Genomic DNA, 16,436 nt, shown 5'->3' with positions numbered 1-16,436 from the left:
ATCCAAAACACGTGACTGAAAGGCCAAGCCAGCATGTCGTACACAGCTTCATTTTCCATGTTTTTTTTTCGTTACTTGCTTGGGATATGTTGAGCTTAATTTACAGACAAATTGCCTCGGTACAAGATTATTTGTTCAACGGCGATGGTTCAATGGACAACTACCGACGGAGCCCATTAAACAGACAGGTAAAAACTGAGAAGATAAATAATATTTTTCGAAAAGGTTTCCTCATCTTGCCACCAATATTTCATTCGTTCGTTATGAGAAAAAAAGGTAAATTAGGTAAATTTGATACTATATTATTTCATATCGAATGAAAAAGTGGTGGCACCATTTTTACTGAAATGAGGTATTCCTTTTTGTAAAAATGTGTAAAATTAAAAAAAATGTGGTGGCAGGATGCTTCCCCCAGTCCGAACCACGCACGGCTCTAGACCCAGTAACTGAGGGCGCTGTACTCTTTTTTTCATAATTTTGTCAATTTTCCAGCAGTCTGTTTAGTATAGATGTTTAAAGGAGCCCCGAGGCCTGTCCGCATATTTATAATGATAATAACAAATCTTATAAAGCGCTGGTATCTAGAAGAATTGTTGAATTGTGTAAGAATGCTGTGATCACATCATTATCTTCTGAATGAATTGTGTAAGAATGCTGTGATAACATCATTATCTTCTGAATGAATTGTGTAAGAATGCTGTGATCACATCATTATCTTCTGAATTATTTAACTATTAACAATCAAGAAAAAAGTTTCCTTAAAGAAATAAGTGCTTCTGACTGACACCCCTGAACAAAGATATTAGGGACTTTTCGTTTTCAACGACGGATTTTGAGGATGGTCGTCCCTCAATTTCTACGACAGTACTTGGGATGAATCTTCGTTGTGCTGAAAACAACAACATCTAGCTGAACAACCGTCGCAGAACCATCCGTCCGTCCCTAACACAAAACAGGGACACTGCCAACATAGGGCTAGTCAGCTCAGTTGGTAGAGGGCTCGCACGCTAATCTGGAGGTCATTGGTTCGAGTCCCACTCTAGTCAATTTACCCAGTCAGTTCCCCTTGTGGTTTATATTGACAAATTAAAAAATAAATACAAACTATATAAAAAATAACAACATATTTAAAAAAACCCTTACCCCCCCCTCCCTCCCAAATAAATGTTGTTGTTTTTTAATAAAAAATAATTAACTAAGAAAACATAAGTAAATAAATTAAAACAACAAATAATTTGTATAATAAAACTGTATTTTGAGGAATCAAAACATTATTTTTATTGAATGAAATCAACAATGTTTACCCTTTTGCTTTAATACCTTTCTTTTAGGTGCTCCAAAGACAAGAACGTTAAGAGCTAGACGAGGAAACTGACGCTGACTTGTGAGGCATGGAGTAGGTGGTACCAGCTGGTGAACAGCTCCCGCATTCAGCAGAGGGAGAGATGCAGTTGTCTATGGATTGTGTGGTTTCTGTGTGCTGGTTGTCTGTGGACCTGGATGCAAGAGGACACCAATGGACCAAGGTAGGGGCAAATTGCTGTATCCGACCGACCACTTTTCAAGTTGAACTCGATAAAGATCATGCAGTTTGGCTAGTGGTGATCTAATTCCCCCAATCTCACCTTCAATGTAACTTCACTAGTGCCGAAAACAAGGGTAAATTTTTAGGGGCTCAAGACATAACAGTTTGATTAAAAAAGTATGATTTTGATACAAAAAGTAACATTTCACAGTGGTGTTTTTGTTTCTACAAAAAAAAAAAAAAACCCACTATTCTTATGCAACTAGCAACAAATACACTGATTGCTGACCTTTTTGAAATGCGATGCAAATATTGACAAAAAAATGAAAGGCGGTCGGATACCCCAAGTTTGTCTAAATGGAGACCAAGACGAAGAGAACAAGTAAGAAGACTGCAAAAGGTAGATGGAGATCTAACCCGTTCTCTTGCAGAGTCCCTCCCCTGTTGTACACCCATGTCCACTTCAAGATCTGCTACAAACTTGTTGATGTTGTCCCTAACTAAGTTTCAAGGTGATGTCACTCTGTTATGGGCTGTATCTTGATTTGCATATTGGTCGAAGCCAATGATGCTTTTTAGTTAGAAGACTAGTCAATCTGGAAATTTTCGGTGTTGAAATTTCAAGTCGTCACTTGTCATGTTAGGTTTTATTGTCATGATTATGTAATTCTAACGTAAAATTTATAAAGCATTAAGTACTTAATACCACTTCAACTAAAGTTTTGCAATAGCTCTCTTAAATTTTTTAGAGTAAAATAAAAATAAATTTGGGTTGGGTATATACATTTTTAGAGTAAAATAAAAAATAAAATGGGGTTGGGCTTCCCAATTTCCCCTAAGAACACTCATTTGATGATCAATGTTTGATTGAAGAGTATTAAATAAACAATTTAGACTTTACTAAATTATTATTTGATCCTGAGATCTGCATTACATCAAATTCTGAATTTTGAAAATGTAAAACAATTTTTTTTTCTGTGACATTTTTGGCAAAGTAGAAAAATAAAATTAAAATTAAATATATAATTCGCAGTTTAAAATGTAGTTTTGCAAACTGCAAATCTATTTTAGTAGGGAATAATTTCCCCAAACCACTTATTAAAAACATAAAAAAATTGCTAAAAGGAGAACTTCATAATAAGGATCCGTCAGCTCCTTGATGGTGCAGAGTGATCAGCCAAGAGAAGGATGACAGCATAATCCCTGGGTATGTATGAATGGTAAGATAGTGTTGGCCTAGAGATAAGACTAACTGAACTCTTCAACGACCTTTCCTTCCTCAGCTTTAACAAGATTAGGGTACTTTTTGCAGAACACAAAACACAATATCCACAGATTTACATTAAACTTACACAGGTTATTTAAAGATAATAATATAAAAAGGCTTCCCGTCAAATATTACTTGCTGAGGTACTATACTTTTTGAGAAATTAGTAAAACAATGTCACGAAATTACGTTTTACATGCTAAAATAATTTTGGTCTCCTGAGACGGAAATTATTTTTATGACTTGTTTTACTCATTTCTCAAAAACTACCGCACCTCAGGAAGTGATATTTTAAGGGAAGCTTTCTACCATCACTATCTTCAACATATAGTTGTGTAAGTTTTATGTAAGTCTGTGGACATTATACAATTGTTGCACACTGTGACGGGATCCATGGCGCTTTGTACACCAAGGGTGGACAAAACCCATAGACCCCAGTCACAGCGTGCAACAATTGTTTTGTTATACCTTGGTAACATTGTTATTCCTCTTCTCGAAGTTCTGTTGTCAACTTCAAACATTATTACGACGGAGTAATGCATAGTTTAACTATAGTTTTAGCAGACGAACAGTTCAAATACGAAACAATTCTTCACATGTTCCCTCGAACTCGCGTGTTTCGTACAGCGCATCCTTAGCCATGGTACATGGGTTTTTGTTGCACGTCATGTGATTGGTTCTCGACCAATCAAACTTCACAATTTGTTATCGAGGTTTAACAATGTGTTTTGTGTCCTGCAAAAAGTACCTAGACCCTTTACTTTTCTCTTGACATGTAACCTTCTTTTTGTCTTCAACAGATTGATATCTTCAGATAATGTGGTATAGATACCACTACATCAGCAGCATCAATCTTTTAGCAGGTTCCAAATGGCAATGACTATTGCAGAACTTGGCTCCCTTTGATGTCTCTGATGCATGACCTGAGGTTGTGAGGTCATTCACTGCAGGTGTTTGCAGCAGAGGCAATATAGTTGGTCAAGTATCTTTTGTATTGGTTTAGTTAACCCACAGAGCATGGACCCTTGCTCTTTGGTCAATGGGCATTAATTGACACCTTAAACCATCTCAGCTCCCTAGAGACTTGTGCAAGATTGATATGCGCTACTCTAAATCATAAACGGCTAAATCAATCACAAGAACCATCTCTGCCCTCACCGGTACCCATTTACCCCTGGGTGGAGAGAAACAACAATAGTTAAGTGTCTTGCTCAGGGACACAAGTGTCACAACCGGGATTCGAACCCACACTCTGCTGAAGTTCGGTGCTCTTATCCGCTCGGCCATATTACCCTAGACATGGCATCAGATGATACAAATGCTAACTTTGTTAGAACATTTTTTCTTCCAGGTTTTTATGCAGATTCTGTTTTTCTCCGAACATGATGATCCAGTCTATACTCGCTGTTATCTTCAGCCAAGGAGGTTCACCCGAAGGTTCATAACAACAAAGGCAGAACACGTTAAGTAACTGAGTTATCAACAGGTAAAAGTATCAGAATAAGTTTAAAAGGAAAATCACAATTTCCTTTCCAACAGCCTCTTCTCCTAAGGGCCATGCAATCTCCATTTCACTATATGATTTTAGGCATTGCATGCTGAGGTATCAATACATATCCTGACGATGACCAGAGCAAGCTCACTCTGAAGTAAGAACTCACTCTGAGGTATAGTGCAGTTATAACGACTCTGTAAGCTAAAGTAGAAAGTAGTAGTCCCAGCCAATTTACTCTACCTTCTGCACAGGTTGTAGTTAAAAGGCAGGACAGTTCTTTTCAGAACTGAGAATCTGTCGAACAATCCGATTAATCTACCGCTGTAGGAGAATATAGAAAGACAGTTTTCTGCAGAACAAACTCTACCTGGCAAGTAGATACACACATAAAGCAAATCAAATATAATATTCTACATTTCAATGTTCACCTGTTTTTCTTGTGGATCAAAAACCAATGTTCACACATGTACTCCTGTGCTACCAAAGTGGTCGTGTAGCATGTGCTGCAGTTGGTGGCCTCCAAGGTCAAGTTCAAGCAAGGGACTTAAGTCGACCATAGACCTTTTCGCAAATACCGGGGCGCGCGCGTAAAGCTTGGAATTGGGTGCATTGTGGTCTTGCTGGTATCCAAATTTGATCCATATCTATCCCACAAGGCACCTCATTCAACAGTCTGCGCTTGCACTTTGGTATTTGCGATAAGGTCTATAGACCCCTTGCATGTGATGTCACATGCTCAAAAAGCACCCAACTGGGGTGAAAAAAGCACCCTCACTGAGGTCAACAAGCACCCACACTGGGGTCAAAAAGCACCCACACTGGGGTCAAAAAGCACCCTCACTGGGGTCAAACAGCACCCTCACTGGGGTCAAAAAGCACCCACACTGGGGTCAAAAAGCACCCTCACTGGGGTCAAAAAGCACCCATACTGGGGTCAAACAGCACCCTCATCACTGGGGTCAAAGGAGGCAAATGATTGGATGATAGCTGTTCTTGTGCGTGAGCTCAGCATCTCTGTAGCGTTTTGCGTTATGCAAGGGGTCTATTGGGCACTTTTGCATGGTACCTACAAGGTAACCATGGAACATTTGACAAGTGGTTGACAAATGGTCAACTGCTCGAACTTGCCAAATGATGCCTGGAAGAGTTGCCTTGTGTACCCAGGAAAAATTCCCATTGAATCAGTTTGAGTCCCTTTGATTTTTTCTTGATGGGATTCAATGGGATCCCATTGTTTTAATGGGATTCATTTTGGGTCAACGGGATTTTCTGTGGATCACATTGGATCCAATTTCGAAATATGTCCAAGTTTCACACCAATCCCATTGAATAATGTTAATCCCATTCATACGGGATCCCATTTAATCCCATTGATTTTTTTTTCAACTGGAATGTTTCCACTCCACAGGCTTTCATTTTTGTTTTCACAGTCCATCAACACATTTTCCTGATGCGGATGCCGTGGAAGGTGATTGTGCATTGCTGATCAGTTTGGAACACGTAGATGATGGCAGTGTGGTGAAAGGTAACCATTTTCATAAAGGGGCCAATTTCATAAAGCTGCTAAGCACAAACATTTGCTTAGCGAGAAATTTCTTCCCTGAGAAAAACAGGATAACCAACCAATCAAAACTCGTATTGCAGTTATCAATGCAGAGTAACTATAAGTGGTCAGGTATATACTAATAAAGCCACTGGACACTATTGGTAATTGTAAAAGACCAGTCTTCTCACTTCGTGTATCTCATCATATGCATAAAATAACCAACCTGTGAAAATTTGAGCTCAATTGGTCATCAAAGTTGCGAGATAATAATGAAAGAAAAAACACCCTTGTCACTCGAAGTTATGTGCTTTCAGATGCTTGATTTCGAGATCTCAAAATCTTATTCTGAGGTCTTGAAATCAAATTCGTGAAAAAATACTTCTTTCTCGAAAATCACGATACTTCAGAGGGAGCCGTTTCTCACAATGTTTCGTATTATCAACAGCTCTCCATTACTTGTTACCAAGTTTTTACGCTAATAATTATTTTAAGTAATTACCAATAGTGTCCACTGCCTTTAAGTAGGATTTGAAACTTTGCATGGTGGAAATAAGTTATGGACAGGTTTGCAGTAACACCAAGTAAAGGTTTATCTCTCAACGAGTTGCGGCGAGTTGAAACCGAGGGTTCTTTTCAGAACCACCCCAACTCATTGAGAGATATTCATTTCATGGTGTTCCCGCAAACTTTTCCTTAAGGTGTATACTTTTTTATTTATTTTTCCTCTTTCAGATGTCTTGCCCAGTGATGACTACAGCCGGAGCCGTTGCATAATGCATCGGTGAAGGAAACCTCAGAAAGTCAACAACACACCGCATGGTAACTTTTAAAAGATTATTTTTGTCAAAATTGCCTCTGTTAAGGGACTCGTTGCCTTTGATCGGAAAATTTGGACTATTAAAAGTAATTGAAACCAGTTGTTTTGAAATACATGGTTGGAGAGATGTTTTAAAAGTGAATATAATGATCCACACAAATAAAGCTTCAAAACTGCATGGTTTTCCTTATATACATCAAGAGCTAACATTGCAAGCCATTTTGTGTGACAAAATGGCCGACTGTGTTTGTTTGCAAAATAAGATGAAAACCAGGCAATTTCAAAGCATAATTGAATAAATCTTTCTAATTTCATAATTCAACTGATTTCAAACACATTTCATAGACCAGCTCGCCAGATCAAAGGCTTTACCTGTCCCTTTGTCAGCAAGTTTTAGTGAAGAGATAAAGGAGATCCAAAGTCATCACTTTTGAAGGTTTGAATTGAAATCACCCAATTTTTAAAAATTACATTCATCGTTGGTCATGTTGGTGGTCATTTTTTGTATTTTGTTTAACCAAACCAACCAACCAACATGTGGAATCTTCATTGAGAGTGGAGTTCACGTTTTGATAGAAGAAAAAGAAGAAAAAAACCAAGCAAACACCCCAACAATCAAACACACAATCACTATCTGTAAAATGTCAGATTGTGTGTGCCTGCATGCATGCAAATTACTTTTGTGATTGGAGGTGGTAGCCATTCTCGCTCATGACCATTTCTCCTTATACTTGATCCTATTTTTTTTTAATTTTATTTATTTCTTCTTTACCCTGGGGAAACCTCTCAGTGAAACACTGTTTTTCAGAGGTGCCCAGCAACTACAAACACATCAAAACTTTAGAATTGTATTAATAGTATTAAGATTTCTCCAATGTTTGAACCATGCAAACCTTCTAATCCCACCATTGTCCGGAGTTTGGAATTAACAACCTTGCTTGCTGACTCGTGACTCCCAATTTCGGATTAGTGATGCTAGCGGTAGCGTCCACTTAAAAGCCACAAATATCATCGGCTTTACCAACTGTACAGGTATTTCCTTTGTTGGTTTTGAATTGTTCTCGTTATAAAAGGGTTTTAAACAATGTTTTGCTCGTAATGGGTCTCCCAAATTACCTCGTTATAACCGTGTTCTCGCTAATACTGTGCTCGTATAATCAGTATTTTAATGCGTTGAAACACGCATGGGGCCGTTCGGGACCGGCAAAAAACCTTGTATCAACCAGAACCTCGTAACATGCGAGCTCGTAGCAACGGGAGTCGACTGTATATATGTTTATGAAAAATAATGGAATAAGAGCATTATAAAAAAAAGAAAAACAGCCACATTTAAATAAAGACTATGGACATATGACAACAGCACAAAATCTTTACAACAAGCAAAATAAACAATAAAGACAACGGTTAATAAAGCACCACCTTTTAAAGTGTACTGTCCCCTAGTATTAAGACTCTTACAATGTTTATAAAAAATAGCTTTGGTGATTAAACATTATAATTTTCTCCCACAGTTTGAGACACTTCTGATGTTGAGGCAAACCAACGCTTTTTGGACTGTGCGACAGGCTGAGGACTGTGTCAACTCTAACCACGATTCTACACAAGGTCAACTATCCGAGTGAGCTCAACCATGATGGCGCCCTCTTCTGACTGTTAGATGACACTTGAGGGAAAGACTATCTAAGGGCCTTTTCGAAATCTCGGCTCCAGCTCTGGCTTCAGGCTCTCTTTGATGTTCGAACCACTGTTTAAATTTCCTGCCAATGCAATTGCAGTTCGCATTATGACTTCACAAAATCGCAACGAATAATTTGCAACAGTTGAACCATGTTCAACTGCTTCGAAACATGAACTGTGAACACGTTTGCATTCACAGGAAGTATGAACCTGACTTGATGTTTACCTCATAATGTTTTTTTATGTAGTTTAATTAGTTCCCTGATTCCATCAAAACCCAAAGCCATAATTGCAACTCACCACCCCCCCCCCCCCCCCCGCCTTAAAAAGGGATCAGTTGACTGAATGTGTACTCCTGGTTTTATGATGCCAATCGTAGCTGGCTAATTATGTAAAATCACATTCAATTGCAGTATACCCTTTGGATTTTGACGGATTCAGTAGTGAACAACTTTAGGTATGTAGTTCAAGATAGTTCCGTGACTCCATCAAAATCCAAAAGCCTAATTGCAACTCTATATTTCACATCAGTATAAAGCTGCATGAAATGTGTACACCTGGTTTATGATGCCAAGCATTGCTTGTTATGAGTAAATCAAACGCAATTTACCTTTGGATTTTGATGATGGACTCGGGGTAGTTAAAATTCTTAAAGCAACTTGACTTTAAAGATGGTACAGCCAAAGATCAGTGGAAGCAAATTGGTAAGCAGAATGCATGTTTATGCTTTTTTAGTAGAATCCGTTGCAATGCAAACCCTCCACCACAGTTACATCACCATAGTCTTAACACTAATCCTAACTCATCATTCATCCAAATTTTAAAACAAATTGACTAATCCTTAACTCATTAATCCCAGTCCAACTAATTTGACTAATCCTAACTCATTAATCCTAATCCAATTAACTTGACCAATTCTAACTAATTAATCCTAACCAGTTAACTGCACTCGCCATGTTTATAATGGACCTTATGCACTGACGTCATCTTTGAGTTAAATTGCTGATGACACTGTTGGTACTGCTCCAAATAGACTTGGCCAATGATATGTATTCTTTTAGCCGAGGGCACCCTACTGAAAATGTGGCGTCATGCGCATAAGGTCTACTAAGCACATTCAAAATTCAACCCTCCCAGTGTATACAAAATCAATGACGGATCTTTTTTAAAACATGCATTTGGTACTAGCGTTAAAAATGGCCAAAGCATTTTTGACGATTGCCACATGGTTGAATTATGTTCAGTTTGGAATTTAGTTTTTCAAATATAACATGAATTGAATTTGTTTTAATAAGTTAATTTATAGTTTAAATAAATTGATGAATTAAATCATGTAAATGCAAAATGATGTGTGACATTTGTGTTAAATGTACGGACCCCCTTCAGCTTTAGATATCACAAAAGGCCAAAGTCACCGGTTTGCCATTTTTGGATTCAAATTACATGTAAAGATTGGTGAGTGTGTAAATGGGTGTGATTAGCTTCCCTGGGTCGACTTCGGTGTGCTCATTCGGGATAGCTCCTGACAAGAGCTAATCAATCACTCGCCCTCTCGCAGTGATGTCGTGCACCTCGGGCCAGCCCCAAGTGACCCAATCCACAAGCAGGGCACCTGGGGCCGATCTTATGGGTGAGCCCCTGGATGGAGTGACGTCAAAGCTATTCGAACGGGGTTGACCCAGGGAAGCTCATCGAACGCACCCAAAGTGTCGCATAAAATGGCGCACTCCACATTATCATACATGCTGACACTGACTCCCAAAATGGCGCCACCAAGATTATGTTGGAAATGACGTTTGGAGACTCCATATTAAATTTCTACTCCATAAAATGGCAGACCGTGTTATAGTTTGCGACGGATAAGGAAAACCATACAGTTTCGAGGCACATTTGTGTGGATCATTATGTTCTACTTTTAAATTATCTTTCTAACCATTTGCATATCATTACAATTGGTTTCAAACGCTTTTCAAAGACCAACTCGCCCGATCCAAGGCAACGTGTCCCTTTAAATAGCGATAAAATAACAACTACTTCTGGCTAGACAAATAATTACTACATGTATAAACATGTACTGAAAAATTTACATCCTGTAAAAAAAGCTCTTAAAATTTTCTAGCATGACATTTCTTCCTTGATTAAAACAGTATAACCAACCAACTTAATATTTGTTGCATATTGCTTGTTACTGGAATTCAGTAGTTGTTTGCTTAACCTAAAAAATCACGTGTAAATTTGGTTGGAAATCCTGTTTTTATCAAGGTAAAATTGTCATGCTCTACAAATTTTTATGGATTGCAGCTCTATTTAATTGGGCCCTGATTGAACTCCTTCGTTGCATACAAAGCGACTGTGGCACTAACATCCTACCAAGGAACTATTATAGCACAAGCTTTGGTTGGACACAAGTTAAAGACACTGGACACCATTGGTAAATGTCAAAGAACAGTCTTCTCGACATATGCAAAAACTAACAAACCTGAGAAAATTTGAGCTCAATTGGTTTTCGAATTTGCGAGATAATAATGAAAGAAAAAACACGCAAGTCACATGAAGTTGTGTGCTTTCATATGCTTGATTTCGATATTTGAGGTCTTGAAATCAAAATCATGGAAAATTACTTATTTCTCGAAAACTATATTACTTCAGAGCGAGCCGTTTCTCACAATGTTTTATACTATCAACAGCTCCCCATACCTCATTACCAAGAAAGGTTGTAGGCTAATACTGTTTTTGAGTAACTACAAATAGTGTCCACTGCCTTTAAACAAATAATACATTGCTCCCCTTTGGGTCGTTGGGTGTTGTGTTCACAGGCATTCCAATCATAAAGAGCTTTAATGTTGACAACCCATTCAGTCGAGTTATTCAACCATTGGGAGTTCACATTCATTATATTTGAATATCAATGCAAGTTTTTAAGCTATTTTTAACATGAAATGCAGGCCTCTGGAAATAAGGTGGGGCAAAAAATACGGGAGCCACAAAATGCTAAAAACGTATAACATAATGGGTAAATTCAAAGGATGGTTCCATTTACCACCTTGATATATCAATCATTCATAAATAAATCTCTTAACATGTGACTGCGAACAACGGAATGGTCTAACCAACTTAGAAATATCTTTATTTGATCTTGAATATTCCGGAAAGCCGATCGGCTAAGCAGTTTTTCCGTGGCATTTATCGTGCTCCTTAGAAACTGCACAACAACTTTGTAGTACTTTTTGGTTCATTGATCACAAGAGGAAGTTTGTAAAATAATAGTAACCATAACTCTGGAACATTTTCTCCGTTATTTTCATCTTGGTGGCAACGATAACTCTATAGGTATGTACAATTGGTGTATTACTCATTAATGGCAATGGGCACTGTTAATTAGTGACATTACTCAAAATAATTACCCTTGGTATTAAAAACAAACCTTAGTAACAAGCAATGGAGAGCTGTTGGTAGTATAACACATTGTGACAAAAAGGCTCCCATTGAAGTCATGTAGTTTTTGAGAAAGATGTAAATTTTCACTTAAATAGTAACAGACTTCAGCTGAAGCATTCTATTATGCAACTGAAACTAAAAGAACACACATTTGTGCAATAATGGTGTTTATTCTTAATTATTTTCTTGCAACTACAATGACCAATAATTAGGTTAAAATTTTCACTGATTTGCATTTTATGCATAATGATTGGAGGATACACCAAGTGAGAATTAATATGGTCCTTGACAATTAATTACAAAAGGTGTCCAGGGCCTACACTAATGTGAGAGTGCTACTATATGTTACAACACAGAAAGGGATTTTGAATGTGATGGAAGGGACTTGGTGTATTTAACAATATATTTGTGAAGTTTTTTAACATTTCCATGTTGTGGGGGAGCTTGGGGCAAGACTTGTTGCATGTAAAATTCTGTAAAGATGTTATCATATGAGTATATGATTAAATACTTCCTATCCCAGGTCAAAATTCCAGTTGAACCTAGTTAAATTGGGTTTAACTTGGAACTAGTTGAAAACCAGTTGATAAACTAGTTAAACACAGTTAAAACCAGTTGGTTTAATACAGAAAATGGACAGAAACCAAATGGTTTATAATTTCAACCTTAGTAGTTGAACCTAGTCCAAACCTAACTTTGGTTAATATGGAAAATGGAGGAGTTTGGTCACTATCCAGTTGAACCAGTTGACCCCAGTTAACTAGATTCAACTGGAATTTTGATCTGGGATAGCATTCAACAGATATTTTAAAAATATCAAGGAAGGTTGATAAACTGAAGTTTTATCCAAACCTAAGAATAATGCACATAACAGTTGAAAGCCTAAAGTTTTGCCTAAAGTTTAGTCCTTGACTGTTTGCATATGAAAACAAAGTGCAACTTTGTGGTTGACGGAAGTATTTGTTGATCTGTCATATTCCTTCAGGGAACAATGGGATCCACTGAATGGACACTGTTTCTGTGTTGTCTCGGTGCCTGTATCTGCATCTCTCAGTCATCCACCTGCAGTCCTTCACAGTGTGTTTTCGACTCCGTCACTGCAAAGGCTGACTGCTCCTCACTCAATCTTGACTGCATCCCCGTCAACTACCCATACGCCATCATCATGGATCTAAGCCACAACAACATATCAGAGCTGTCACCAGACGATTTCAAGCCTTACTCCACATTTTTCAGGCTGGCTGAATTGTACCTCGACTACAATAACATATCCAATGTGTCGTCACTGCTGCAATCCTATGATCTACCGAGCCTCAAGAAATTGTCTGTTATGCACAACAACATTTCTGAATTGCCTCCATGTCGGCTGAGGTCTCTCACTGAGCTCTTAGTAGACTATAACTACATTAAATATTTTAATGGTTTAATATGTGGTTATGATCCCATCAGCGTCAGTATGCAGTTCAACCGATTGACTAATGTATGGAAGTCATGTTGCAATTGTGGTAATCTTATTTTAGATCACAATGAAATAGAAACTGTACGTGTATCATGGTGTGGCCAAGACCTCCTAACATCTGATATGCATATAATGTCAATTAGTCACAACCAACTACAGTCAGTGTACGTTGACGGGAATGTAGGCATATTTAATGTAGGCAGTAATGGATTGTCAAACTGGAATAATTTCTCCTTATTTGAACGTTATTACCATTCCCACTACCTGGACATTAGCAACAACTCATTCAATGCTTTGATTCAACCACGTTGGGCCAAAGGTCTAAAGTTCTTAAATGCCGACATGAACTTGCTGGCAAACCTGTCCTCGACAACCCTGTCAGGATTTGTCGATCTGACTGCACTGCATGTAGCCAATAATCGTCTCTTGTTCATCTCACCCACTGCACTGAGTCAACTCTCCATGCTACAGTCACTGTATCTCGACAACAATTCCCTGACATCTTTGTTAGGAGTGTTTTTCAACCAGTCTAACTTAGAAGAGCTGTCCATCACCAACAACCGACTCACCATGTTACATTCTGATTACTTCGTGGGTCTATTGTCGTTGAAGCGTCTGTACCTCGCAGGGAATCATCTCACTAGTGTCAACTCACAGATGTTGATGCCTCAAATTCTTACCTTGGACTTATCCCGAAATGAGCTTCAACTTGTTGACCTGCAGGACTGTGCTCTTAATCTTACAAGCCTACAGGATCTCTCACTGGCTCACAATCTTATCCAAGACGCATTGACTATCTTGGGCTTCTGTGATAACTTGCAAATACTGGATATGAGCTTTAACCTGATCCAAGTCGTGCCCGGTGAATCTTTATCTGGGAGGAATAAAGAATTATCCAAACTCGAGCTAGAAGGCAACCCACTGCAGTGCGACTGTAGGCTCAAGGGTCTGCGAGACTGGCTGCGTAACAATCCACCGTACGTTGAGCCTCGATGTGCAGAACCGAGTCAAAACTCTGGGTCACTGATAACAGACTTGGACAGTCATGACTTCCTATGTCAACAACCGATGGCGATAGTGGACAATCAGCTGACAGCCCCGACTGGCAAATCTGTTTCTCTTACATGTACAGCTACTGGCATTCCTGCTCCGACCATTACATGGCTCTCACCAAACAACACAGAGATAACTCATGACTGGCAAGGAAGATTCGCCATTCTGCAAGGAAAAATTCTGCATATCACACAAGTTGAGGATGATGACCGCGGTATGTACACATGTCTTGCCCAGAACTTCTTGGGTGAAGCGAGAGCTGTGGTCAACCTTACAGTACGGCCAGACTCACTTGCTTCTTCCATTCTCCCCACAATGTTCATCACCATTATAATAACAGTTGCTGTAATTGCTGGTATCATATTTCTGCGTCGATATCGCAAGAAACAACGCAGCCGAGCAGCAAACTCCACATCTGCAACTACAACCTCCGATCTGAAAGTTGGCTTCCGTAAAGGTGACACCGCTGACTCGGAGAGAGGTCGTGTGAACGAAGCTCTGGACGAAGACTATGAGATTCCAAGTGAACACCAGGTTCAGCCCTATGAGGATCCTAGTGGAGGCAACAGAGAGGACAAGGTAGACAGAGAGGTGTCGTATGAAAGTGTGTCTGGTCCTTAGTTTGGAAAATTATGATGCCATTTTACATATAGATACATAAACCATCGAGACAGGAGCTGCATGTTTTGTAGAATAGCCCATTATCTACTCTTGCAAAGTCAATAGTAATTTGATAGAAATAGTGATGTTTTTCTTGTTTAAGGTGGTGGCTACAGCTGATAAATAAGGTATTAAAAGGGTAGCGTTATGTTCTTTAACTGCGATTTAAAACCTTGCAGGGTCATGGCCATGCGATAAAGACCCTTCACCGAGTCGAAGGCATGGGGCCTTTATCACATGGCCATGACCCTGAAAGGTTTTATAAACAGCAGTCTGCTTCCGACATCCTATTAGCTCTTTACATGTATGTGTGTTGCATATTTATGTGACAGTTTTCGGATATGAGGTCGCGCGCATAGTATACATCCTCGAAACAATGGGCTAAAAGTGTGCGAGCGATCAATCACCCCTCCTAACGAAGTTGCAGGCTAACCCACACCAATGCTATCCCAAACACAACCACCTCCAGCTGGTCATTATCAACCGTTTAAACACCCTCACGTGACGCACGAGGAATAGCGAAACTGTCTGAGGTGTTTATAAATTTATAACTAAAGATAGGTTATTGCTTTCTTTACATAACATAATTATGTTGTTAATATTAACAGAATGAAACACTAATGTTTGTATTGTAAATATTATATCAGTAGGTATATTCTTTTGTTAGTATTAGTATTATTATAAGTATTAAAAATAATAAATTAAAATAAATATATTTGAGCGATAGTCAAATATGATATGTCGTCCTTGAGCTAACCCGCACAAAAGCTATCCGAACAACCACCTCCAGCCTGAAAAGTGTATAAGGCTATATATAGTCTTGTGCACTTAGCAAATATTGCCTGAAATGAACACTTTTTGAGGCCAAATTTGCTTAGTAAACAAGGCTATAGCCTTGTACACCTTTTCAGGCAATATTTGCCATGTACACAAGGCTAAACAAAGCGTTGTACCATTTTTCAGGCAAAATTTAACAAATTTGCTTTGTACACAAGACTATAGCCTTGAACACTTTTAAGGGAAAAACATGCCTATTTGCTTAGTGCACAAGGCTTACATATAGCCTTGTACACTTTTCAGGCAAAATTTGTCAAGTAAGTGTACACCTTTTCAGGCAATATTTGCCATGGACACAAGGCTATAGCCTTGTCACTTTTTTAGGCAAAATTTGCCAAATTTGTTTAGTACACAAGGCTATATAGCCTGGTACACTTTTCAGGCAAAATTTACCAAATTTGCTTAGTAACCTTTTCAAGCAAATTTGCCAAGTACACAAGGTGTATCTAAAGCCTTGTACACTTTTTTAAGGCAAAATTGCCAAATTTGTTTAGTAAACAAGGCTATAGCTTTGTACACTTTTGAGGCACAATTTGCCAAGTAGACAAGGCTATAGCCTTGTACACTTTTTTAAGGCAAAATTGCCAAATTTGTTTAGTACACAAGCCTTGTACACTTTTTAAGGCAAAACTTGCCAAGTACACAAGGCTATAGACTTGATT

The 16,436-nt window shown here is 38.5% G+C and overlaps 1 protein-coding gene and 1 long non-coding RNA gene across 2 annotated transcripts; both read left to right on the top strand.

The window, feature by feature from the left end:
• The first annotated feature begins 5,631 nt into the window (after positions 1 to 5,631).
• LOC139939170 (uncharacterized) lies at positions 5,632 to 8,592 on the top strand. Its single transcript, XR_011786271.1, has 3 exons — positions 5,632 to 5,812; positions 6,566 to 6,652; positions 8,162 to 8,592. It is a non-coding gene; the product is annotated as an uncharacterized lncRNA (long non-coding RNA).
• Positions 8,593 to 13,327: 4,735 nt separating this feature from the next.
• Positions 13,328 to 15,386, top strand: LOC139938864 (uncharacterized). The gene has a single exon (XM_071934507.1). The coding sequence runs from the start codon at positions 13,348 to 13,350 to the stop codon at positions 14,896 to 14,898; it is 1,551 nt and encodes a 516-aa protein (XP_071790608.1). The 5' UTR covers positions 13,328 to 13,347; the 3' UTR covers positions 14,899 to 15,386.
• Positions 15,387 to 16,436: the final 1,050 nt, after the last annotated feature.

Source organism: Asterias amurensis, chromosome 6 (genome assembly GCF_032118995.1).
Source record: "Asterias amurensis chromosome 6, ASM3211899v1".
Taxonomy (NCBI): domain Eukaryota; kingdom Metazoa; phylum Echinodermata; class Asteroidea; order Forcipulatida; family Asteriidae; genus Asterias; species Asterias amurensis.
Note: the sequence above shows the minus strand (reverse complement) of the source record. Positions and strands in the feature narration are given on the sequence as shown.

Coding starts and splice junctions, on each gene's coding strand:
- LOC139938864 (XM_071934507.1), top strand. CDS start 13,348: ATGCATATAATGTCAATTAGTCACAACCAACTACAGTCAGTGTACGTT.